Genomic DNA, 24,499 nt, shown 5'->3' on the forward strand with positions numbered 1-24,499 from the left:
CCAGATTTCATCCACAAGGAATCACCTACCTGGGGGCTAACTACCAAGATACAATAAATACGATGAAATACAGGCCGATCACCTGTTTTCAAACAATGTACAGTATTCTGACCAGACCGCATAACCAAGAAGATATCATCACTTGGAGAGCCACAACATCATGACCGAGCAGCAGAAGAGGTGCTAGCTGAGGAGCAGAGGATGCAAAGACCAACAGACCATTGACGTGGCAGGTGTGGAGCAAGCCTGCAAGAAGTACTGCAACCTGTACAGTTTACATCGATTACGGTAACACCGTCAACTCCGTGCCCATAGCTGGCTGACAGAGACACTGAAGATCTACAAGGACAACCCGACACTGATAAACTTCCTAGATGTAACCATGGCAGAAGGAGTACCACCATCAAGGTCGAAAACCAGACCGATCCCCATCAGGAGAGGAAACTTTCAGAGAGATGCTCTCAGCCCATTGTAGTTCTGTCTTGCACTCAACCTGCTATCCACCATGCTCAACAACAGTAAATCCAGATATACTCTCAAAGAAGGGAGGAAGAATCTGTGCATCCTCTCACACCTGATGAACATGGACGACATCAAGCTCTACATAGCAACCGAGAGGCAATTGCAACAGCTACTCTGGAGCAAGGCAAGATTCAAAACTATTATTATAATATTAGGGTCACCTAGAAAGTCACTTAAACCAGCCATGTGTAGTTGTGTGTATAAATTGCTTGTGTTCTCTGGTCGATTTGCCTGCTTTGCTGGACAAAAAACTCCAGTTTTTTTTCCTGGGAAAACACCTTGCTATCTACGCCTGGGACTGACTAACTCAGCCAAAGAGTGTACAAAACCCGTGAAAGTCCCTTGCCCCATCGACGGGATTCGAACCAGTGCCTTTTCCACCCGGTGTGGGGAGGACGGTGACGATACCATTGTGCTACCGCGCAGACTGTCCCAGTGATAACATATTCCTTCGGGACCATAGAATGGATTAACACTGAGCTGGAGGAGATTATGAGAAAGGCAAGAATCATGATGACCAAGAGCTGCCAACCATCACTTGAAGTCGGCCGTGAAGAGACTGGCCATAGCCTGGAAACGAGGAAGAAGGGACTTGATAGACCCACATCGAACAACAGAATGAAGCAACTGAGAAACTGAAGGATTAATTTTAAAAAAATAAGCGGCACTCTACCAGGCCATAAGGAAGATACTCAACCTAAGCATGGAGACCCTTTCACTCAGACGAAGAAACGAAGCTAGAAAAATGGGCAAAGATGACAAAGAAGACACTACAATGACTTCCATCAAGACCTCATAGATAAAATGGTTTTCAACGAATGGCTCACGAGTAGGACGTTCTTCCCTGAGACTGAAAGATTCATGCTCGCCATCAAAGACCAGGCAATTAGCACCAGGAACTACAGAAAATACATTGCCAAGCACTCCGGAGTGATGACACACGTCGTCGATGCCACCTGGCCTCAGAAAAGATTCAACATATCACCACAGGCCAGCGTGATCACCCAGAAGAAGTACACTCACAGACATGACCAGTTCACCAGGATAATACATCTGAAGCCGGCGAGAAAATAAATTGATCAAAGAAAGTGAATGTGCCGCATTACAAGTTCTAGGCTGTACTAGAGACCCCGACCCACAAGCTGTACTGAGACTGCGCCGTATTGCGCGGATAGCACAGACTATGGCGCAGTCATATTCGTCACCGTCCTCCCCACACTGGGTGGAAAAGCCCCGGGTTTGAATCCCGTCCATGATACGAGGAACTTTAATGGGCTTTTTTCACTCAGTAGCTGAGTTAGTCAGTCTCAGTTGTAGATAGCAAGGGTTTTTTCCCCAAGGAACATGGGGTTTTTTCGTCCAGCAAACAGGCAAATCGGCCAGAGAAAACACGCGCAATTTACAGACAAAATAAATATATGGGTAGATGTAATCATTTACGGGAGACCCTAATATGATATTTATTTATTATTTTTATTTATTTATTTATTTTTTTTTTTTGAGACTGCGCCATAATAACGGAGACGATCCTGGCCAACAGACCGAACATAACTTTCGCAGACAAGAAGGAAAAGGCTACCTCTCTGATCAACATCGCTATGTCGATCAGAGAGGAAAACTGTGTATAAGGAAAAGATCAAGAGTTGCACAGACCTAAGACAAGAGATCAAATAGATGTGGCATAAGGAACAAGTAACGACCATCCATCACCGTGTCAACCACCGACTAGTGTCAAAGAGCCTCCATAAGAACCTAGCAGCAATAGGCCTCCCTGATAACACCTTGAAAAACTCCAAAAAAGCCTCAGTCCTGAACACCAGTAGAATAGTCAGAGAGGTCTTCCACCAACAACAATAATACCCAGACATAACAATCACTTCGTGCACTTGGTAGCAGTGGTTTCCTGGATGGGAAAAAATTAGGAGAAATAATAAATGTTCATGGAATTATACTATGGATCGTTATGGGCAATAGTTTGCTATTTACACAGATTAATAAATTAAATCGCGGAAAGGACCTACCTTAAATTTAATCTTCATTCGCGGTCTGCCAGGCTCTCCCCTTTTTGAAATAATCTCTCTTGAAATATGAATGTATACACTTCCAACATAAACTAGCGCCTCGTAGAAGAACATTCGCAAGACACTTTTTTATAAACCTGTGACAGCGCTCTTTGGGCCTAAATGTCCCTTCTGACCCTTCTTTATTGCACTTGTGAAATAAAGAAAACTTGAAAACTGCAATTTTCTTCAAATAAAAATATTAGTCTTCTTAAACTACCGTCATCTCTTTAACGGTCTGTAGCGCTTATACAAAACAACGTATAATAAAACATTGCTCAGTCTTCAAATTTCCCATTATGCAACTTACAACAAGAGCATACATCACACAACTTAAGTCCAATCTACGACTACCAGAAATCGTTTCTGAACTTGGAACAGTGTCAGCGTATTCTTGGACATAAGCTCTCTCGCCATCTAGCAGTTTTTGCTTAAACTTGAGTGATTGTAGGGTAGCGCTGGTATTCCGCGAATTAAATGATCAGCCTGCGCACATGGATACTACAAGAATATCCAAAGGGATATACGCCTTTTCTCCGCATGGACGTCAATTTTCTGCATTGTTATTTATAATAATTAAAAAACTTACATACACATTAACACAGATGACAGCTTTTTACAAAGTTAACTTATAGGAGGCACCAGCACTCAGAACACTCAAAGGTGCTGAGTGCTGGGCACCTCCGACGGAATACGATGGCCCTGGCTGGCAATGCAAAATCAGTGGTGGAGATCAATTTGAGAACGGAAACAAAGCCAGTTATTTGTGAATTGTATTCTATCTTTATACAATTAATCCTGACTCTTTTAAGAGCATAGCATGCTTTATTCTCACTTTCTTAAAATCATTACTTTTTTTTTCTTATTTTCCCTTTAGAAATCCAAATCAATCTCCTAATGGTAGGTGGGAGACTGTCTATTGGCCCGTACATACATCAACTGGACAAGAATATCTTACTTTGGCTTCCAATTCCAGTCAGGTAGGCCGTGGGCCTAGAGCGAAACAGTGTGCCTTTTGGCTGAAGTATCTGCCTCAGCTGGCAAAATCCATAGGTTAGTTTCATTTTAAAAAATACCCTTTTCTTTTCCACCAGCCTTAAGTGTATACATGCGTGTGTGTGTGCGATTTTCCACCATCTTTCGTGCATCGTGGTCATTCAGTGTATTCAACAAAATTAAGCTACCGCGGTTAAAGTTTAATTTATTCGTAATTTTAAGGTAGGAATTAATTAAAGCCGTTTCTGCAATTCTTATTGTGCTTCTGGATAGAGTTTGCTGCTTACCAGAAGTAATTACCATCAGCCCTCGGTGCAGTGTCGTAAAATTTAAAAGACTTCACATACCCGGTGCCAGTAGTGTACTGTCAGTTAATTATTGTTTCTTTTGCCATTCTCGGCTTGCATTTCCATTCATTGCTAACGAATTCCCCGAGGAAATTAAAAGAAACCTTCTCTTAAGGAATACAGCGTGTCTGCATAAATTTTTAATAGCTTGCAGCAGTCCCAGCTACAAAATATTCGCTTGTTTTTATTTTATTAATATATTTATTTATGTTTAGCTTCAAGCAAATCACGAAACCCGTTGTTGTCAAGGTTATTTTTGCATGCAGCTCCCCTTGTGGACATTACAATTATGGAAAATGGAATTATTTACGCGATTGATAATTTGAGTGGATTTTTATTACGTAAAGTGTAAATCTGCTTTAAAAATAAATATGCAAATTTATTTAATGTTGACAACGTTCTGAAATCCTGCGCAACGAATGTTAATTGGATTTTTGAAAATAGTCTCGAGGAATAATTGGATTTTTTTTGTAAAAAATTGGAACGGTAAGACATATTTTTAGTTAGGCTTAACAAATTGCCATTTTTTAATGAAAGTTAATCATTGAGAGGGGTGGGTAGGAGAACAAACAAACAAAAAGGACATTAGAAGTAAATAAAAATTCTTTCGTGATTTTGAATCTTTGTTTATCCGAGATCATCACATAAATTGCATGTTGCTATCATTGACGGTCTGCAAGAAAATAAAATAAAAATATCTGCGTTATCTAGGGGACATGTTTCATCTTTCCCCAAATGTGCTGATAATGTAAGTTGGGTAATGGTTTCTTGAATAAAACATCAGGTTTTATGGCCAGCTCGATCCGATCAGCTTTTAGATGATTCTTGTTGTGGCCCTGTGATGGATATGGCCTGTTTTCATATGTTGCCAACGACGCTTGCAAATAACTTTTCGGATTTCTCCTTTAGGATAAGGAGCATTGATTTTGTTGTCTGGTGGTTCTTGTAGGCACGCTCATGACCTATAGATGAAAACTGTACTTTTTTTTTCTTTTTCTTTTCTTTTTTTTTACAGCTGCATTACAGTATCACTGGTCCTTGACCAGGAATGATTTGTCGATTTTTTGGCCCGCAGTAATCTAAATGGTTACGTCATCCTGCCTCAGAAATCTTTAAATTGTATATTTTAAGGATCATTGCAGAATTTTGTGGTAATCAAAGATTTCGGTGTGCCATGAAATTCATTAATGAAGGAGAAAGCCAGATTTTAATTCCAAAATTTCCATTTTTTTTTATGTGAAAACATCCTTGGTGACACTAATTTTTTCGGACTGAAGTAAAATCGATTTGTAACGAAAATGCGAGACGGAATTAAATCAATGACGTCACATCCTGAACTCAGTCACTAACATTGATTCGGTAGAGTAAGTAGCAGGCGTGAGCATAAAATGCTCCATTGTTCATATTAAATATTTCGGACTGAAGTAAAACCGATTGGTAACGAAAATGCGAGACGGAAATGAGTATGCCACTTCCTAACTGACGCTAATGAAGCTAAGTCATTAAAGTTGAGCAAGTAGCAGGCTTAAGCATAAAATATTCCATTTTTCTTAAATATTACGTACTGAAGTAAAACCGATTGGTAACAAAAATGCGAGATGGAAATGACGCAATGACGTCATATCCTTAACCCAGTCACTAACGTTGATTCCGTAGAGTAAGTAGCGGACGTGAGCATAAACCGTTCCATTGTTCTTACTAAATATTTCGGACTGAAGTAAAACTGATTGTTAATTAAAATGCGAGACGGAAATGGGTATCTCACTTCCTAAATGACGCTGAGTCACTATCGTTGATTCGATAGAGTAAGTAGCGGGCGTGAGCATAAATCTGTCCATTTTTCATACTAAATATTTCGAGTCACTATCGTTGATTCGGTAGAGTAAGTAGCGGGCGTGAGCATAAATCTTTCCATTTTTCATACTAAATATTTCGAAATGAAGTAAAACTGATTGATGAAGAAAATGCGAGACGGAAATGACGGAAATTACGTCATTTCCTAGATGATGCTAATGACGATTACTCATTCACTAACGTTGATTCGGTAGAGTAAATAGCGGGCGTGAGCATAAATAGTTCCATTGTTCATACTAAATATTTTGGACAAGTAAAATCGATTGGTAACGAAAATGCGAGACGGAAATGCGTATGGTATGTCACATCCTAAATTATGCTAATTAAGTTAAGTTAGTCACTAACATTGATTCGGTAGAGTAAGTAGCAGGCATCAGCATAACATGCTCCATTGTTCATGATAAATATTTTGGACTGAAAACCTGTTGGTAGCGAAAATGCAGGATGGAAATGAGTATGTCACTTCCTAACTGACGCTAATGAAGCTAAGTCATTAAAGTCTTTTCGGTAGAGTAAGTAGCGGGCGTGAGCATAAAATGTTCCGTTTTCGATACTAAATATTTCGGACTGAAGTAAAATCAATTGCTAACGAAAATGCGAGACGGAAATGACGCAATGACGTCACAATGTGAACTTAGTAACTAACGTTGATTCCGTAGATTAAGTAGTGAGCGTGAGCATAAAACTCCATTTTTCATACTAAATATTTCGAACTGAAGTAAAATCGATTAGTAACGAAAATGCGAGACGGAAATGCATACAGTATGTCACATTCTAAATGACACTAATTAAGTTAAGTTAGTCACTAACATTGCTTCGGTAGAGTAAGTAGCATAAGTTGCTCCATTGTTCATGCTAAATATTTTGGACTGAAAACCTATTGGTAACGAAAATGCGATACGGAAATGAGCATTTCACTTCCTAAATGATGCTAATGACGCTAACTCTGTCACTAACATTGATTCGGTAGGGTAAGTAGGGGCGTGAGCATAAAACGTTACATCGTTCATAACTTTGGTTCTAGCTGTTCGATTTTAAAAATATAAACGGTTTTAATTTTCGTTATAGATGTTTTCATATAAAATATCTTTCGTGCGTGCAGGGTACACACCTTTTTTTTTTTTTTTTTTTTTCCCCTTTAATCACCATTCAAGTGTCTTTGATGTCTAATAGTAAATGCCCAATTGATTATCGGGGAAACAAGTTACATAGCCATCCCGTTGCCATGGAGGCAAAACGAAGAAAGAAATGGACAAAATATCTTTAGAACCGAACGAAATTTTTGATTTTAAAATGAGAATAAATACGAATGTTACTTTAAGAGCTTTGTTTTAATTTTAAAATACACACACTGGCAAAAAAAAAAAAAAATAAATAAGAACCTTTGTTTTAAGAAGTCACAGACAAAAGAAATTCATCGCCCACCATCACGATTCCCATCTTCCATGTACCCACATTCACCTGATCTCAATCCTGTTGAGAATGTGTGGATTATGCTGGAAAGACTATTCGACAACGGTCCTCTCCCTTCAAATCTATCGCAGCCACGCCATATATTGCTGGAAGAATGGTCAATTGGATCAAATCGCTCAAAAATACCTTATAGAATCCATGCCAATTGTATACTCAGTGAAGTTTCGTATTTTTTTGGCCACTGTGTTTTTTTAATAAGCAATTCGTCTGTATAAAAATGCTTTCCAGTTGACATTGAAAAATGTAATTCAATCAAAGAAGACTATTTTTCCAGTTTTCCGCATCTACTTAACACTATTTAAGCTGTATCTAGCTTATCAGTTAATTAGAGGATTTTTCTTACGTTTTATTATTCACAATTAAAACTAAGCGTCGTTTTATGCTATAAAGGAGGCGTACCATTAATTCTTATAACAGCAATGGTGGTGAAAATCAATGCTTTCCAACAATCTGCAATAATAATATGAAATTCTACACTATTTACAACTTTGTATCCCAAAATGCGAATCTTCTTCATTGGATGATTTCTTTTGTCTGGAAGACAAGTGAGAAAGAAAGCATATGTGCAAACATGTAGAATGAAATTTTAAAGAGAGGGAGAGAGAGAGAATGGAATGTTAAAGAGACAGACAATTAAATTTTAAAGAAAGAGAGAGAGAGAGAGAGAGAGAGAGAGAGTGCAATTTTAAAGAAAGAGGGAGAGAGAGAATGAAAGTTTAAAGAGATAGGGAGAGATGGTACGAAAGTTTAAAGAGAGAGAGGGAGTGAGAATGAAATTTTTAACAGAGAGAGAGAGAGAGAATGAAAGTTTAAAGAGAGATAAGAAAGACAGAGAAAGAGAGAGAGAGAGCTTAAAATTTTAAAGAGAGAGAGCTTGAACTTTTAGATAGAGAGAGGAGAAAAATCTTGAAATTTTAAAGAGAAAGAGAGAGAGAGAGAGAGAGATAGCTTGAATTTTAGAGGAGAGAGAAAGATAGCTTGAAATTTTAGAGGAGAGAGAAAGAAAGCTTGAAATTTTAGAGAGAGAGAGAGAGAGAGAACGCTTGGCATTTTAAAGAGAGAGAGAGAGAGAGAGAGAGAGAGAGAGAGAGAGAACGCTTGGCATTTTAAAGAGAGAGAGAGAGAGAGAGAGCTTGAAATTTTAGAGAGGGGGAGAAAGTTGTTGTTGTTATTTTGGTTTTTAGGAGCATTAGCAACTAAGGCCATACTGCTCCGGGATATGCGGTGATCATTCCCTGACCTTTCCGCATCCTCCGTATTTGGTGGTGACGGGCTCGAACCCCGGTCTAATCAAGAAGCGTGTGCTACGCACTGCCGCTCCTGCCCACCTGGCTACGGAGGCGCCAGGGGGGGGAGAAAGAAAGCTTGAAAGTTTAGAGAGAGAGAGAGAGAGAGAGAATGAAGGTTTAGAGAGGGGGGGAGAAAGAAAGCTTGAAAGTTTAGAGAGAGAGAGAATGAAAGTTTAGAGAGAGAGAGAGAGAGAGAGAGAGAATGAAGGTTTAGAGAGGGGGGAGAAAGAAAGCTTGAAAGTTTAGAGAGAGAGAGAATGAAAGTTTAGAGAGAGAGAGAGAGAGAGAGAGAGAGAGAGAGAATGAAGGTTTAGAGAGGGGGAGAAAGAAAGCTTGAAAGTTTAGAGAGAGAGAATGAAAGTTTAGAGAGAGAGAGAGAGAGAGAGAGAGAGAGAGAGAATGAAAGAATAAAGAGAGGGAGCGCTTGACATTTTAAAGATTTTAAAGAGAGAGAGAGAGATAATGAAAGATGAGAGAGAGAGAGAAAGAGAGAGAGAGAGAGAGAGAGAGAGAGAGAGAAAGAGAGAGATAATGAAAGATGAGAGAGAGAGAAAGAGAGATAATGATAGATGAGAGAGAGAGAGAGAGAGAGAATGGAAGATTAAAGGGAGAGAGAGAGAGAGAGAGAGAGAGAGAGAGAATGAAAGATTAAAGGGATAGAAAGAGAGAGAGAATGGACGATTAAAGAGAGAGAGAGAGAAAGATTAAAGAAAATAAAAGATTAAAGAGAGAGAAGAGAATGAAAGATTAAAGAAAATGAAGATTAAAGAGAGAGAAAGAGAATGAAAGGTTAAAGAGAGAGCGCTTGACATTTTAAAGAGAGAATGATCGTTTGAAGAGAGAGAGGTTGAAATTTTAAAGTGAGAGAGAGAGAAAGAGAATGAAAGATTACAGAGAGAGAGCGCTTGACATTTTAAAGAGAGGATGAAAGATTTAAAGAGAGAAAGAGAGAGAGAGAGAGAGAGAGAGATAGCTTGAAATTTTAGAGGAGAGAGAGAAAGAAAGCTTGAAATTTTAGAGAGAGAGAGAGCTTGAAATTTTAAAGAGAAATAGAGAGAGAGAGAGAGCTTCAAATTTTAGAGAGGAGGAGAAAGAAAGCTTGAAAGTTTAGAGAGAGAGAGAGAATGAAAGTTTAGAGAGGGGGGAGAAAGAAAGCTTGAAAGTTTACAGAGAGAGAGAATGAAAGTTTAGAGAGAGAGAGAGAGAGAGAGAGAGAACTCTTGGCATTTTAAAGAGAGAGAGAGAGAGAGAGCTTGAAATTTTAAAGAGAAATAGAGAGAGAGAGGCTTGAAATTTTAGAGAGGAGGAGAAAGAAAGCTTGAAAGTTTAGAGAGAGAGAGAGAATGAAAGTTTAGAGAGGGGGCAGAAAGAAAGCTTGAAAGTTTACACAGAGAGAGAATGAAAGTTTAGAGAGAGAGAGAGAGAGAGAATGAAAGAATAAAGAGAGGGAGCGCTTGACATTTTAAAGATTTTAAAGAGAGAGAAATAATGAAATATGAGAGAGAGAGAGAGAGAGAGAGAGAGAGAGAGAGAGAGAGAGAGAAAGAGAGAGAGAGAGAGAGAGATAGCTTGAATTTTAGAGGAGAGAGAAAGATAGCTTGAAATTTTAGAGGAGAGAGAAAGAAAGCTTGAAATTTTAGAGAGAGAGAGAGAGAGAGAACGCTTGGCATTTTAAAGAGAGAGAGAGAGAGAGAGAGAGAGAGAGAGAGAGAGAACGCTTGGCATTTTAAAGAGAGAGAGAGAGAGAGAGAGCTTGAAATTTTAGAGAGGGGGAGAAAGTTGTTGTTGTTATTTTGGTTTTTAGGAGCATTAGCAACTAAGGCCATACTGCTCCGGGATATGCGGTGATCATTCCCTGACCTTTCCGCATCCTCCGTATTTGGTGGTGACGGGCTCGAACCCCGGTCTAATCAAGAAGCGTGTGCTACGCACTGCCGCTCCTGCCCACCTGGCTACGGAGGCGCCAGGGGGGGAGAAAGAAAGCTTGAAAGTTTAGAGAGAGAGAGAGAGAGAGAGAATGAAGGTTTAGAGAGGGGGGGAGAAAGAAAGCTTGAAAGTTTAGAGAGAGAGAGAATGAAAGTTTAGAGAGAGAGAGAGAGAGAGAGAGAGAGAATGAAGGTTTAGAGAGGGGGAGAAAGAAAGCTTGAAAGTTTAGAGAGAGAGAGAATGAAAGTTTAGAGAGAGAGAGAGAGGAGAGAGAGAGAGAGAGAGAATGAAGGTTTAGAGAGGGGGAGAAAGAAAGCTTGAAAGTTTAGAGAGAGAGAGAATGAAAGTTTAGAGAGAGAGGAGAGAGAGAGAGAGAGAGAGAGAGAATGAAAGAATAAAGAGAGGGAGCGCTTGACATTTTAAAGATTTTAAAGAGAGAGAGAGAGATAATGAAAGATGAGAGAGAGAGAGAAAGAGAGAGAGAGAGAGAGAGAGAGAGAGAGAGAAAGAGAGAGATAATGAAAGATGAGAGAGAGAGAAAGAGAGATAATGATAGATGAGAGAGAGAGAGAGAGAGAGAGAATGGAAGATTAAAGGGAGAGAGAGAGAAGAGAGAGAGAGAGAGAGAATGAAAGATTAAAGGGATAGAAAGAGAGAGAGAATGGACGATTAAAGAGAGAGAGAGAGAGAAAGATTAAAGAAAATAAAAGATTAAAGAGAGAGAAAGAGAATGAAAGATTAAAGAAAATGAAAGATTAAAGAGAGAGAAAGAGAATGAAAGGTTAAAGAGAGAGCGCTTGACATTTTAAAGAGAGAATGATCGTTTGAAGAGAGAGAGGTTGAAATTTTAAAGTGAGAGAGAGAGAAAGAGAATGAAAGATTACAGAGAGAGAGCGCTTGACATTTTAAAGAGAGGATGAAAGATTTAAAGAGAGAAAGAGAGAGAGAGAGAGAGAGAGAGATAGCTTGAAATTTTAGAGGAGAGAGAGAAAGAAAGCTTGAAATTTTAGAGAGAGAGAGAGCTTGAAATTTTAAAGAGAAATAGAGAGAGAGAGAGAGCTTCAAATTTTAGAGAGGAGGAGAAAGAAAGCTTGAAAGTTTAGAGAGAGAGAGAGAATGAAAGTTTAGAGAGGGGGGAGAAAGAAAGCTTGAAAGTTTACAGAGAGAGAGAATGAAAGTTTAGAGAGAGAGAGAGAGAGAGAGAGAACTCTTGGCATTTTAAAGAGAGAGAGAGAGAGAGAGCTTGAAATTTTAAAGAGAAATAGAGAGAGAGAGGGCTTGAAATTTTAGAGAGGAGGAGAAAGAAAGCTTGAAAGTTTAGAGAGAGAGAGAGAATGAAAGTTTAGAGAGGGGGCAGAAAGAAAGCTTGAAAGTTTACACAGAGAGAGAATGAAAGTTTAGAGAGAGAGAGAGAGAGAGAATGAAAGAATAAAGAGAGGGAGCGCTTGACATTTTAAAGATTTAAAGAGAGAGAAATAATGAAATATGAGAGAGAGAGAGAGAGAGAGAGAGAGAGAGAGAGAGAGAGAGAGAGAGAGAGAGAGAGAGAGAGAGAGAGAGAGATAATGAGAGATGAGAGAGAGAGAGGGAGAGAGAGAGGATGAAAGATTAAAGAGATAGAGAAAGAATAGAAGATTAAGAGATAGAGAAAGAATAGAAGATTAAAGAGAGAGAGAGAGAGAGAGAAAGATTAAAGAGATAGAGAAAGAATAGAAGATTAAAGAGAGAGAGAGAGAGAAAGATTAAAGAGATAGAGAAAGAATAGAAGATTAAAGAGATTGAGAAAGAATAGAAGATTAAAGAGAGAGAGAGAGAGAGAAAGCTTAAAGAGAGAGAAAGAGAATGAAAGATTAAAGAGAGAGAAAGAGAATGAAAGATTAAAGAGATAGAGAAAGAATAGAAGATTAAAGAGAGAGAGAGAGAGAGAGAGAGAGAGAGAAAGATTAAAGAGATAGAGAAAGAATAGAAGATTAAAGAGAGAGAGAGAGAGAGAGAAAGATTAAAGAGATAGAGAAAGAATAGAAGATTAAAGAGAGAGAGAGTGAGAGAGAGAGAGAGAGAAAGCTTAAAGAGAGAGAAAGAGAATGAAAGATTAAAGAGAGAGAAAGAGAATGAAAGATTAAAGAGATAGAGAAAGAATAGAAGATTAAAGAGATAGAGAAAGAATAGAAGATTAAAGAGAGAGAGAGAGAGAGAAAGCTTAAAGAGAGAGAAAGAGAATGAAAGATTAAAGAGAGAGAAAGAGAATGAAAGATTAAAGAGATAGAGAAAGAATAGAAGATTAAAGAGATAGAGAAAGAATAGAAGATTAAAGAGAGAGAGAGAGAGAGAGAGAAAGCTTAAAGAGAGAGAAAGAGAATGAAAGATTAAAGAGAGAGAAAGAGAATGAAAGATTAAAGAGATAGAGAAAGAATAGAAGATTAAAGAGAGAGAGAGAAAGATTAAAGAGAAAGCGCTTGACATTTTAAAGAGAGAGAGAGAGAGGAAGAGAATGAAAGATTAAAGAGAGAGCGCTTGACATTTTAAAGAGAGAATGATCGTTTGAAAAGAGAGAGGTTGAAATTTTAAAGAGAGAGAGAGAGGAAGAGAATGAAAGATTAAAGAGAGAGAGAGAGAGAGAGAGAGAGAGAGAGAGAGAATGAAAATTAGAGAGAGCGCTTGACATTTTAAAGAGAGAATGATCGCTTGAAGAGAGAGAGCTTGACATTTTAAAGAGAATGATCGTTTGAAGAGTGAGAGCTTGAAATTTTAGAGAGAGAGAGAGAGAGAATGAAAGATTACAGAGAGAGAGAGAGAGAGAGAGAGAGAATGAAAGATTACAGAGAGAGAGAGAGAGAGAGAATGAAAGATTACAGAGAGAGAGAGAGAGAGAGAATGAAAGATTACAGAGAGAGAGAGAGCGCTTGACATTTTAAAGAGAGAATGAAAGATTACAGAGAGAGAGAGAGAGAGAGAATGAAAGATTACAGAGAGAGAGAGAGCGCTTGACATTTTAAAGAGAGAATGATCGCTTGAAGAGAGAGAGCTTGACATTTTAAAGAGAATGATCGTTTGAAGAGTGAGAGCTTGAAATTTTAGAGAGAGAGAGAGAGAGAGAGAGAATGAAAGATTACAGAGAGAGAGAGAGAGAGAATGAAAGATTACAGAGAGAGAGAGAGAGAGAGAATGAAAGATTACAGAGAGAGAGAGAGAGAGAGAGAATGAAAGATTACAGAGAGAGAGAGAGAGAGAATGAAAGATTACAGAGAGAGAGAGAGAATGAAAGATTACAGAGAGAGAGAGAGAGAGAGAGAGAGAGAGAATGAAAGATTACAGAGAGAGAGAGAGAGAGAATGAAAGATTACAGAGAGAGAGAGAGAGAGAGAGAGAGAGAGAGAATGAAAGATTACAGAGAGAGAGAGAGAGAGAGAATGAAAGATTACAGAGAGAGAGAGAGAGAGAGAATGAAAGATTACAGAGAGAGAGAGAGAGAGAGAGAGAATGAAAGATTACAGAGAGAGAGAGAGAATGAAAGATTACAGAGAGAGAGAGAGAATGAAAGATTACAGAGAGAGAGAATGAAAGATTACAGAGAGAGAGAATGAAAGATTACAGAGAGAGAGAATGAAAGATTACAGAGAGAGAGAATGAAAGATTACAGAGAGAGAGAGAGAGAGAGGAAGAGAATGAAAGATTAAAGAGAGAGCGCTTGACATTTTGAAGAGAGAATGGTCGTTTGAAGAGAGAGAGGTTGAAATTTTAAAGAGAGAGAAAGAGAATGAAAGATTAAAGAGAGAGAGAGAGAGAATGAAAAATTAAAGAGAGAGAGCGCTTGACATTTTAAAGAGAGAATGATCGCTTGAAGAGAGAGAGAATGAAAAATTAAAGAGAGAGAGCGCTTGACATTTTAAAGAGAGAATGATCGCTTGAAGAGAGAGAGCTTGACATTTTAAAGAGAGAATGATCGTTTGAAGAGTGACAGCTTGAAATTTTAAAGAAAGAGAGAGAGAGAGAATGAAAGATTAAAGAGAGCGAGAGAGAGAGAGAGAGAGAGAGAGAGAGAGAGAGAGAGAGAGAGAGAATGAAAGATTAAAGAGAGAGAGAGAGAAAGAGAATGAAAGATTACAGAGAGATTAAAGAGAGAGAGCGCTTGACATTTTAAAGAGAGAAAGAATGAAAGATTAAAGAGAGAGAGCGCTTGACATTTTAAAGTGAGAGAGAATGAAAGATTAAAGAGAGAGAGCGCTTGACATTTTAAAGAGAGAGAGAATGAAAGATTAAAGAGAGAGAGCGCTTGACATTTTAAAGAGAGAAAGAATGAAAGATTAAAGAGAGAGCGCTTGACATTTTAAAGAGAGAGAGAGAATGAAAGATTAAAGAGAGAAAGAGAGAAAGAATGATCGTGTGAAGAGAGAGAGCTTGAAATTTTAAAGAGAGAGAGTGCTTGACATTTTAAAGAGAGAGAGAATGATCGTTTGAAGAGAGAGAGCTTGAAATTTTAAAGAGAGAGAGTGCTTGACATTTTAAAGAGAGAGAGTGCTTGACATTTTAAAGAGAGAGAGAATGATCGTTTGAAGAGAGAGAGAATGATCGTTTGAAGAGAGCTTGAATTTTAAAGAGAGAGAGAGAGTTTAAAAAGTAGTAAAAATTGATTCGTGGTGTGCATGACGACTTTCTAGTGATATTAATCTTGTCCGCTAGAAAATTAAAACAAGTTCAACTTTAAGCAAAGTTGGAGGTTTAAAAAAAAGAACGAAGTAAAAGCAACACGGATTATTTTACTATCTTCATTCGAGACGACCATTTTTCCTTCTTACAAATTAACTCCTACTACTTTTACTTCATACCTGCAAACTGTTTTTGTACACATCATTGAAATCTCTTTAAAAAAAGGCGATTCAATTTTTCTTCTCCAAAACATCTGTATTTTTTTTTATTATGATTTTTTTTTAGACTCTCTCTCTCTCTCTGGAGCTGTGACGATAACGGAGCTAAGTAAACACTCGCGTCACGGTTGTTTTTTTAAGCCTGTAAAAGAAGTGAAATAAAGAGACAGAATAAACGACATAGACTCAAATACGAAACGCTAATTTCCGTTTCTACAAGACGCTACAAAATGACCCCTCCCCCCCCAAAAAAAATAAGAAATAAATTAATTTAAAAAAAAATCGACTATAACTTTGTTTACTTGGAACTGACTGAATCTCAGAAAAGAGGTGGCTGTCTGCGCACTGACTTTATCAAAATGCTGCATCTGCGCATCTATTTTATTATTTTTATATCGTTCCAGGGTGATAAATTAAAAATAGCAATGTTGCTAACAACAACAACTTTCATCGAAGAGATAAATATATTATTAATATTAAAAGTGTCAAGGAAAGTCTCTGTACTTAACGTAATAAATAAAGATTGTTTAAATTAATCCGAGCAAAACTTAATTGAAAGCTAAAATGGAAAATTCAAATTAACTCGGCCATCGTTACAAAAGTTTTCCTCACGATAAATTAAAACAGCAGGTGTTTAATTTCGAAATTTCGCATTTTAATTTATTTATTTTTCTCTCTAGGAGACGCTGCGCTCTGTAAATATTACACTGTCATTAAAAAAAAGAAAAAAAAAAGTGATAGTAGCAGTTACTGGACCGTTTATTAAATTATATTCAAACGTATTTGATATCTAGAAGCAAGTGAAAAATAGTGCACGAATTGTAATTGTTAGCTTAAATCAATTTGCATATTAATATTGCATAAAAATGGCCTCCGGTAGGGGTGGGGGGGAAGAGATTACTTTTACCCACTAAACTGGTAATTCGGAGATATTTAATAATCACATCTGTCGGTTCCCGTTTGAAAATTCTCTGAAGCAAAGCCTGGGGTGTTGTACCGAATGTTCTTACTTAATAAGACAAACGTAAAACAAAATAATAATAAATAAAATGAAAGTGTTAGTAACTGGTTTTGTTTTTATTTCCATTTTTAGAGAATCTCAACAGATCCAGCGATGAATGTACAAACAGCGCCACCTGGCGGAATTCGAAACAGAGTTCCATCAATTTTTTTGGTGTTTTAATATTATTGGATGTGCTGAGTCGTGTCGTTCTGGTGGCATTCTATTAAAAGAAGTGGAAATTCGAATAACCCTAACTCCTTTGGAACTGCGAGAAAAGATTTGTCCACAGGAAGCCCACATATGAACAGAAATTAATGCACATATCCGAAGGATCATGGCTTACAATTCCCTTCCCAATGTCTAAATTTCCTTGGAAGGAAATGCTCAAGCTGATCATGTATGAGAATAGAATTTATCCTCAGTGTTCATAATTTCAGACTTTTTTTATTTATTTATTTTTTTCCATAGAATAGATAGCTATTTCTCGAATCTGCGCAATCTGTCATTTAATGAACTGCAGAAGATTTACGATTTATGTGTGTGTGTCTCTGCCCAGCAATTCCTGGCAAATCAATAACCCCTTCTCAACAAGGGGTGGAAACCGCTTTACTGAATCCAACCAAGCCAATGATTTCAAACAATCAAGCGCATACTTTATAATATCAACGAACAGCATACGTTTTATGTACTACATATAACTGCTGGCGCTTTTCCCAGGTGCTACGGACATGTCCTTTCAACAGAGTTAATCTTATAAATAAATAATAAATATATTTATTTATATAACTATATATCATATTAATTATTATATAATATGATATATATGCATTATAGGTCATATATTTATTGTATATATCAAATATATATAATAAATATATAATTAATAAATATATGTATTTATTAATATGTATATGCAGTATATGTGCTATTCTTACGATGTTCTATCCACTTCAGCAGAGCATTGTTTGGCCTGTTTCAACAAGTTTCAACATGCATAAAGAAAAACTGATATGAAAAGAGAATTGAAACAGATGTAAAAATGCTCAATTTGAAATTTTACGACCCCCATATCAAGTGAAATTTTATGGCTCTCATATCAAGTGAAATTTTGCGGCCCGCATATCAGTGAAGCATGAAATCAACAGAATCTTGCACGCGCTCTGAATGAAATCAACAGAATCTTGCACGCGCTCTGAATGAAATCAGAATCTTGCACGCTCTCTGAATGAAATTAACAGAATCTTGCACGTGCTCTGAATGAAATCAGAATCTTGCACGCTCTCTGAATGAAATTAACAGAATCTTGCAGGCGCTCTGAATAATATCAGAATCTTGCACGCGCTCTGGAAATTACCGAATGAAGCGCGTGCAGAGTGGAATTCAGCATCATGCATATCATTATGAGTCTGACGCAATTTTATTTGCATATCACAGTAGGGATGGAAATCTGGTGTGTTGCCAGCAGAAGCGCATGCGCGCAAAAATCGCAGTTGAAAGTGCGCAGAGCTTCAACCGTCTATATAGCAGTCGACAGTAAACACGTACCACGTGCGATGGACACAAAAATTTCTGTCACGTGTCAGTAGAGTTGTGTATACATACCAAAAGAAACTATTTGAGTTTTAAAGTGTATTTTTCTCCTCTATTTGTCTGTGCCATTGATCAAATTGCTGTAGACGTCTCCTTAAAAATTACATGTAAAATATGCACTTGAGATAAGTAACTACGCGGTTCCTTAATCTCTTTATTCTCTTATAGATACTCGATACTCTCCTTTCAAAACAGCAAATGTTAAACACAGGAACTTAACTTTACACCTTGTAATGTTCAATGTTAAACGTAAAGTTGACAAAAAAAAAGGTCATTTTAAAATTAGGGAAAGTTTTTGATGTTTGGTACACATAATTGGATTTAAGCAGTCGTTTCTTTTTTGTTGTAAAATAGAAATCCTGGAACTACTCGTAGAGATAACTTAGAAGATTATTTTATAAGATGGTGTGTGTGGTACTGCTGAAGTGCAGGGTGTGTATTTGAAAAACAAAATCCTAATAACTAAAGTATCCTTCATTCTTTCTCACATATCACTCCAATATGAGATGGTTATTTTCTTTTTAACAATTTTAATTTATGTGTACCAATATTAAGATATTTCCCTTAAATCTGTTTTGTCTTTTTTTTTTTTTTTTTTTTCATTCTCCCTCTCTCTCGGACTAAGTTAGAGTTTGTAAAATTAAGAAGTACTGAAGACATTGTAATATATCTCATTTTTTCCTTCTTGCAAATAATGTACTGTCACAGAATGTATGTTTGTTTTGTTTCCTTTTATATTCATTCAACAGATTGTAATTTATTGGAAAAGATCAATGCTCATTCTGAATATATGGAATAAAGCGGGTAATGACCATTTTGTTTATGATTTTTAAGATAAGCACGTTAATATTACAATTCATTTCTTTTTTTTTTTCTAATGTGAGAGGTTTGTTTGGCTGGACAATAAAAACCACGAAGATAATTTGGGTAAGTAAAAACACAAGAGATATCCCTGCTTGCCTTTTTATAAATGCATCCTTAAGTTATTGCAACTGATCGATTATCCACAAATTGGGTATAAGTGGTTATGTCTTCATTGCTCTTGACATGTTAATTGCTGACTCAATGTTTTCTTTGATTTTGCTTTTATATCTCAAAGTATCCATTATTTTTCGTGTGTTGTTGTAGTTAGGGTTTTAGGAGCATCAGCAACTGAGGCCATATTGCTCCGTGTATACTGTCTGTAAATTGCGTGTGGTCGATTTTCTGTTTTGATGGACGAAAAATCCAAGTTTCCGGGACAAAAAACCGTGTTACCCTCGCCTGAGACCAACTAACTCAGCCACGTTGTGAAAGAGGCTCATAAAAATTCCTCACATCATTGACGAGATTCGAACTGAAGTCTTTTCCACCCGGTTTGGGGAGGATGCCGATTTTACCAACTGTTCTACCCATCAGAGCTTTTTAAGTGTTATGTTTCGTGTGTTTGACAATGTTCACTATACTTTTTGTAGATTCGCTGGTCAAAAAAGTAGTTTTTTGTAATTGGCATCAACAGGTAATTAAACATGTGGTATGTAAATGAAAGCTATCACATGGTATGATCACAAGTTCCTTGGTATCAGATAATTACTGTACGGCTTCCTGATGCTTCTTAGCCGATCTGGTCGTGGGGGTGACAAGCTGTTTTTCTAACGTTCGTAAAGATGTTATTGTTGAAGCACGTATAACAGGAGCCACAGTGGAGAGAAAACTAAGGAAATCACTAGTAAGTCGAAAGCAGGCATCTGAAAAATATATACAATGGGTGGAAGATGAAGGGAGAATGCAACTCTAAAAAGGAAGAAGGTCTGCAGAAAGTTGGTAAGCAGAACGAGAAGCAGGAATTTATAATTCCTGAGTTGCAGCACTCTGGAATTTATAATTCCAGAGTGCTGCAACAGACTGAAAAATTCAATCTGTACAAAAAAGGCCCATTTACAACTGAACTACGTGGTGAGAATTGTTGCAGTAAGGTTTAGGAGCATCATCGACTAAGACCACACTGCTTCGCATATATGTCTGTAAATTGCGTGTGTACAGTGGAAGATTTTCTGTTTTGTTGGACTAAACACCAGAGTTTCGGGAGAAAAAACCATGCTACCCTCACCTGAGACCAACTAACTCAGCCACATTGTGAAAAAGAGACTCGAACTCAGGTCTTTTCCACCCGGTGTAGGAGGATGGCAATTCCACCTGCTCTGCTACCTACGAGGGCTGCGGGAATTCAAGAATCTGTGATTTGGTAGTTGTGTGTCTATACAAAAGCCACTTCTTTATGTAAAAGAAGAAGGAAAAAGTTTCGACTGGACTGGTACCGCCAACGCCAAGACACTGGACTGGGAATCAGTGGAAAACGATCATGTCTGACGAGTCTCGATTTACACTTTTTTTTTTTTTCTTTGCACCAGTAGTAGGGTGAAAGTGTGTAGTGAACCTCAAAGCCATTCATAGAAACTGTCTCGTGTACACCATTCAAGAGGCTGGAAGTAGTATTATAGTATATGTTACGTTCTGTTACTGTTAGAAGGTCGTAAAACCTCCACTGAATATCTTTGTCGCATCTGACCAACTTCACCCTTCGGTGATTGCAAGGATTCTTTCAAGAAGACAGCGCAACTGTCCACCGTGAGAAAATTGTATCTGAATATGGTTCGTGGAACATTCCTAAGATTTCTAACATCTGCCGTGGCCGCTTAATTCTCCAGAATGAAGGTCTGGGATACGGTGGGTTCGGCTTTGGAGTTCTCTACCGATCACAATACAGTATCTGACATTCCTCTCGGAAGAATGGTGTCAAATCTGGAACTAGATTCCCTTAGACACCTAGTGGAATCCATGTCACGACATGGATAGGCCCTACTAGATACTAAACTCAACTGTCATTTTTAGGCCACCCGAATAATTAAATTGATCTGCCGTGCTGTGTGTCTTATGTCTGTTAATTACATGTGTTCTATGGTCGATTTGTCTGTTTTACTGGACCAAAAACCCCAGTTTCTGGGGGGAAACTATGCTACCTACACCGGAGACCGACTAACTCAGCCACAGAGTGAAAAAAGCCCATTAAAGTTTCTCGCGTTATCGACGGGATTGGAACCCGGGCCTTTTCCACCCGGTGTAGGGAGGACGGTGACGATACCACTGTGATACTACAAGGTGGAAGAAGGGAATTAAGGTTTGTTTTGAACGGTGCAAATGCAAATCAGCCTAGGCAACGCAACAATATATTATGTAGTTGCGCAATTCTGCATGTATTCTCCTATCAGAATGCCAGTTTTTTGGAGGAAAAATCCTTGAATTTCCAATCAAAGCTTTTAATAACTCGATGTGCAGTAACTGAAGCTGAAGCAATGATGTTATGCTAGAAAGACAGTCATCTACAAAAGTATTCTAAGCGTGTAGAGAATGTCCATTAGAGATGCATATTGCTGTCCTACAAGGAGGTCGCAAAACGTTTTTCCCCTGACCATGTTCTGTGTTCCAGGAGTAGGGCCGTGCAAATGGGGATGCATTGTAGCCCTATTTGCGGTATCTATGTACCCCCCCCCCATGAAAGGGTGCCATGAAAATCTCAACATAAATAAACGAGGTCCATTAACTCCTTTTGCATCCTGTCCCCAAGTACCTTTGCACGCCCTGCCCAGGAGGTTGGAATTAGGAATTACTCCTCTACGTAGTCACTACCCAAAGCGACACATTTCTTCTGTATTTTGAGCCACTTATGCCATTTTGTAGGTCTCACTTTGCGCTTTAAACCATGCTTCTGTGGCATAGATTACCTCTGCATTGCCAAAAAATGCCTTCCATGCAGAAATGATTTCAATTGCGGAAAGAGGAAGAAGTCAGAAGGTGCAAAGTCAGAGGAACAAGGAAGATATGGCAAGATCACTGGTTGCGAGAGCAGTGTGTGTTGGTATGTATTTGTGAAGCAACAGCATTTCCGGGTATCTTTTCTTTAATCGCCGCATGTAAATGCTTCAGTAAGTTGCTGTAAGTGCATTGATGGTGGTACCCTTCTCCAGGTAATCTATGAGAATAATGTCCATCTCATCCCAGAAAAATCACAGCAACATCCCTGCAGATAGTTGCACTGACCTATTTGGGAGTTGGTGACGATGGATGTTTCTGTTGTTTAAAAACCTGTTTTGTTTCTGGGTCAAAGTGATGAATCCAGGATTCCATTCATAGTCAACAATCGGAGGGAAAAAACAGGTCACAATCGCACTTAGCAGAGCAGGCCTTCCTTTTTTTTATTTCTGGACATATGAGCAAGAAAGGAATCCATAATTCTGAGACCTTATTTATAATCAAATTAATGTGACTTATGTTCCCCACGCCTTTGGGTAGCACAGTTGGCATAATCGCCATTCTCCCCACACGGAAACGGTCTCAGTCAATGAAGCAAGGAATTTTTATGGGTATTTTTCACAAAGTGGCTCAGTTAGTCGGTCTCAGGTGGGGACAGTTAAGTTTTTTCTCCCGGAAACTCAGGTTTTTCGTCCAGCAAACAGCAAATCGGCCACCGAATCACGCAATTTACAGACATATATGTACTGTGCAATATGTCCTAGGTTGCTGATGTGCCAAAAATCCTACAACAACAACAACAAGAAGCTGTCCACTGATCTGGTGATTATTGAAGATCGCCTGTTCTCTCCACGAATTCAGCAGTATGAAATGTGGATGGCTTTTCATTTCTTTCTTCATCACGGACACTCTCTCAGCTGCATTTCAACTATTTCCATCAATGTTTTGCATCATCCCATGGACAGACATACCCATACACTGCAGACATCTCTTCTTGGATAGTCCCTGTCTGTTTGCCTTGCAAAAACAGAAATTTCATAATGGACCGATGTTCAGCTTTATCCATGATGACACTGTCATACATTTAGCTCTAACAAAAGAAACATGACAGTTAAAGCAATGAAACTTCTGGTATATATTACTGCATAAACAAGCAATACAGTCAAAATAACGTTCATAGAACACACAGGGGAAGATCAAGGGAAAAACTTTTTGATACCCCTCGTATATCCTCTTCTAGGAGCTGGAGAAAAGGTCTGGTAGACCAGATGGCAATAATACCCCTTGTCCACTAAGCTCTTTCTTGTGATAGCTTCATCAAGAATAAATTAAATCGTTGTAAATCCCATATTTCAGATAGGCAGTGGAGACTGCTTTTTTGTGAGGGAGGGGGGATAGCAACTTTTATAACCATTAACAAATGACAGTACACTTATATAATATAAGAAAATGTTCTTTGGAGGGGATTCCTTACATCGCCACCGTGAGTATGCCTATGCAGACAAGAGAACCAGACCCTCTTCCCTTTTTTTATTGGTCCTCCACTACAGTACAGTGGTTTCGCCATTTACCACTCATTTAGAAAAGTCTGATTTTGATTGCTGTATTGGTTCTATGACTGTAGGAATTTCTAAAGTCCTCTTCAATCGTGGCTGTCGGTAGTCGATCTCAGACAGAGGGAGTAAGGAACTCTGCGAGTAATTACCAGTTTTTCATCCCGTACAACATGCAAATCGGCCCGCGAACACACACTTGTACAGATATAACACCCAATGGTGCAAGATGATCTAGTTGTTGGTGCACATAAAACCCTCAGCAACCTTTTTTTTTTTTTTTTTAATCAACAATTGACATTCTACTCACGTTTCCACTGTTGATCAGTATATATAATTGGATATTATGTATACTGATGAACTATACATCAATGTTATTTTACCAATAACATTTTCTATTTACTAATCTATAAGGGGTGGACAAAATAATGGAAAAACTTATGATAAGAGCTGGAGATACCCTTTGCTTTTAAAAAAAAGTCTGCATTCTATGTGGAATAGATTCAAATAAGTCTTGAACTGTCTCAAGAGGAATACTGGACCATTCTTTATAGAAGGAACGTTTCAAGCTCCTTGAATGATGAAGGTGGTGGAAATCTGCGCTCATTCCAAATATGCCCATAGTAGATCAATAACGTTTAAGTCTGGTGATTGTGCAGGCCATGTTTAGCCTGTTTAATGCTCCCCAAATGAAGATTGGACACATCTTGCTGTGTGCATTGGACGAAATGATATCGTTTGTGGAAAATAATGTTTGCACCTGGTCACTCAGAATATCAAGGTAATCAGTGACAGTAATTTGCCCTTTCGGGGTGAGGACAGGACCTAGAGAATACCAAGAGATTGCTGCCCAAACTATTGTTGACCTTCCTTCAAATTGACATTTGGCACAAGTCAGTGAGGATTATGCTCCCTTCCTTCAGCATTCGCCAAACATGCTGTTGGAGAAATTATGATATCCCCTCTAAGACCACACCAACAATTTCACACCTTTGAAATTCAGGCAGGTCGGTTATTTTCTTCATGTACCTTTGATATCACCACTAAATAAACATCAGCTTTTATCTTCCTTCCTTCACAGTACTATCTGGTAAGAACAAAAAAAAAAAAAAACTGTATGTTCACAAATACGTCATACAGCCATTACAAAAACCTTTCATACCGGGTGTTTCCATTATTTTGTCCAGCCCATGTGTATTCATTAAAGGCCATTGAAGCAATCAACTCTTTCA

General features: G+C 38.1%; 1 protein-coding gene across 2 annotated transcripts in view; it reads left to right on the plus strand.

Moving 5' to 3' along the window:
- LOC150091890 (acetylcholinesterase-like) overlaps positions 1–18,422 on the plus strand; it is a 77,485-nt gene extending 59,063 nt beyond the window's left edge. For both annotated transcript variants that reach the window (XM_090377362.1, XM_090377355.1), the window contains exons 3-4: positions 3,460–3,635; positions 16,426–18,422. In XM_090377362.1, the coding sequence (XP_090233488.1) occupies positions 3,460–3,635; positions 16,426–16,562 (313 nt within the window). In that variant the 3' untranslated portion in view covers positions 16,563–18,422. The remainder of the gene's footprint in view (positions 1–3,459; positions 3,636–16,425) is intronic.
- Positions 18,423–24,499: the final 6,077 nt, after the last annotated feature.

The sequence above is a fragment of the Mastigoproctus giganteus genome, chromosome 1 (assembly GCF_048544385.1).
Source record: "Mastigoproctus giganteus isolate SK-2022 chromosome 1, ASM4854438v1, whole genome shotgun sequence".
Classification (NCBI taxonomy): Eukaryota; Metazoa; Arthropoda; class Arachnida; order Uropygi; family Thelyphonidae; genus Mastigoproctus; species Mastigoproctus giganteus.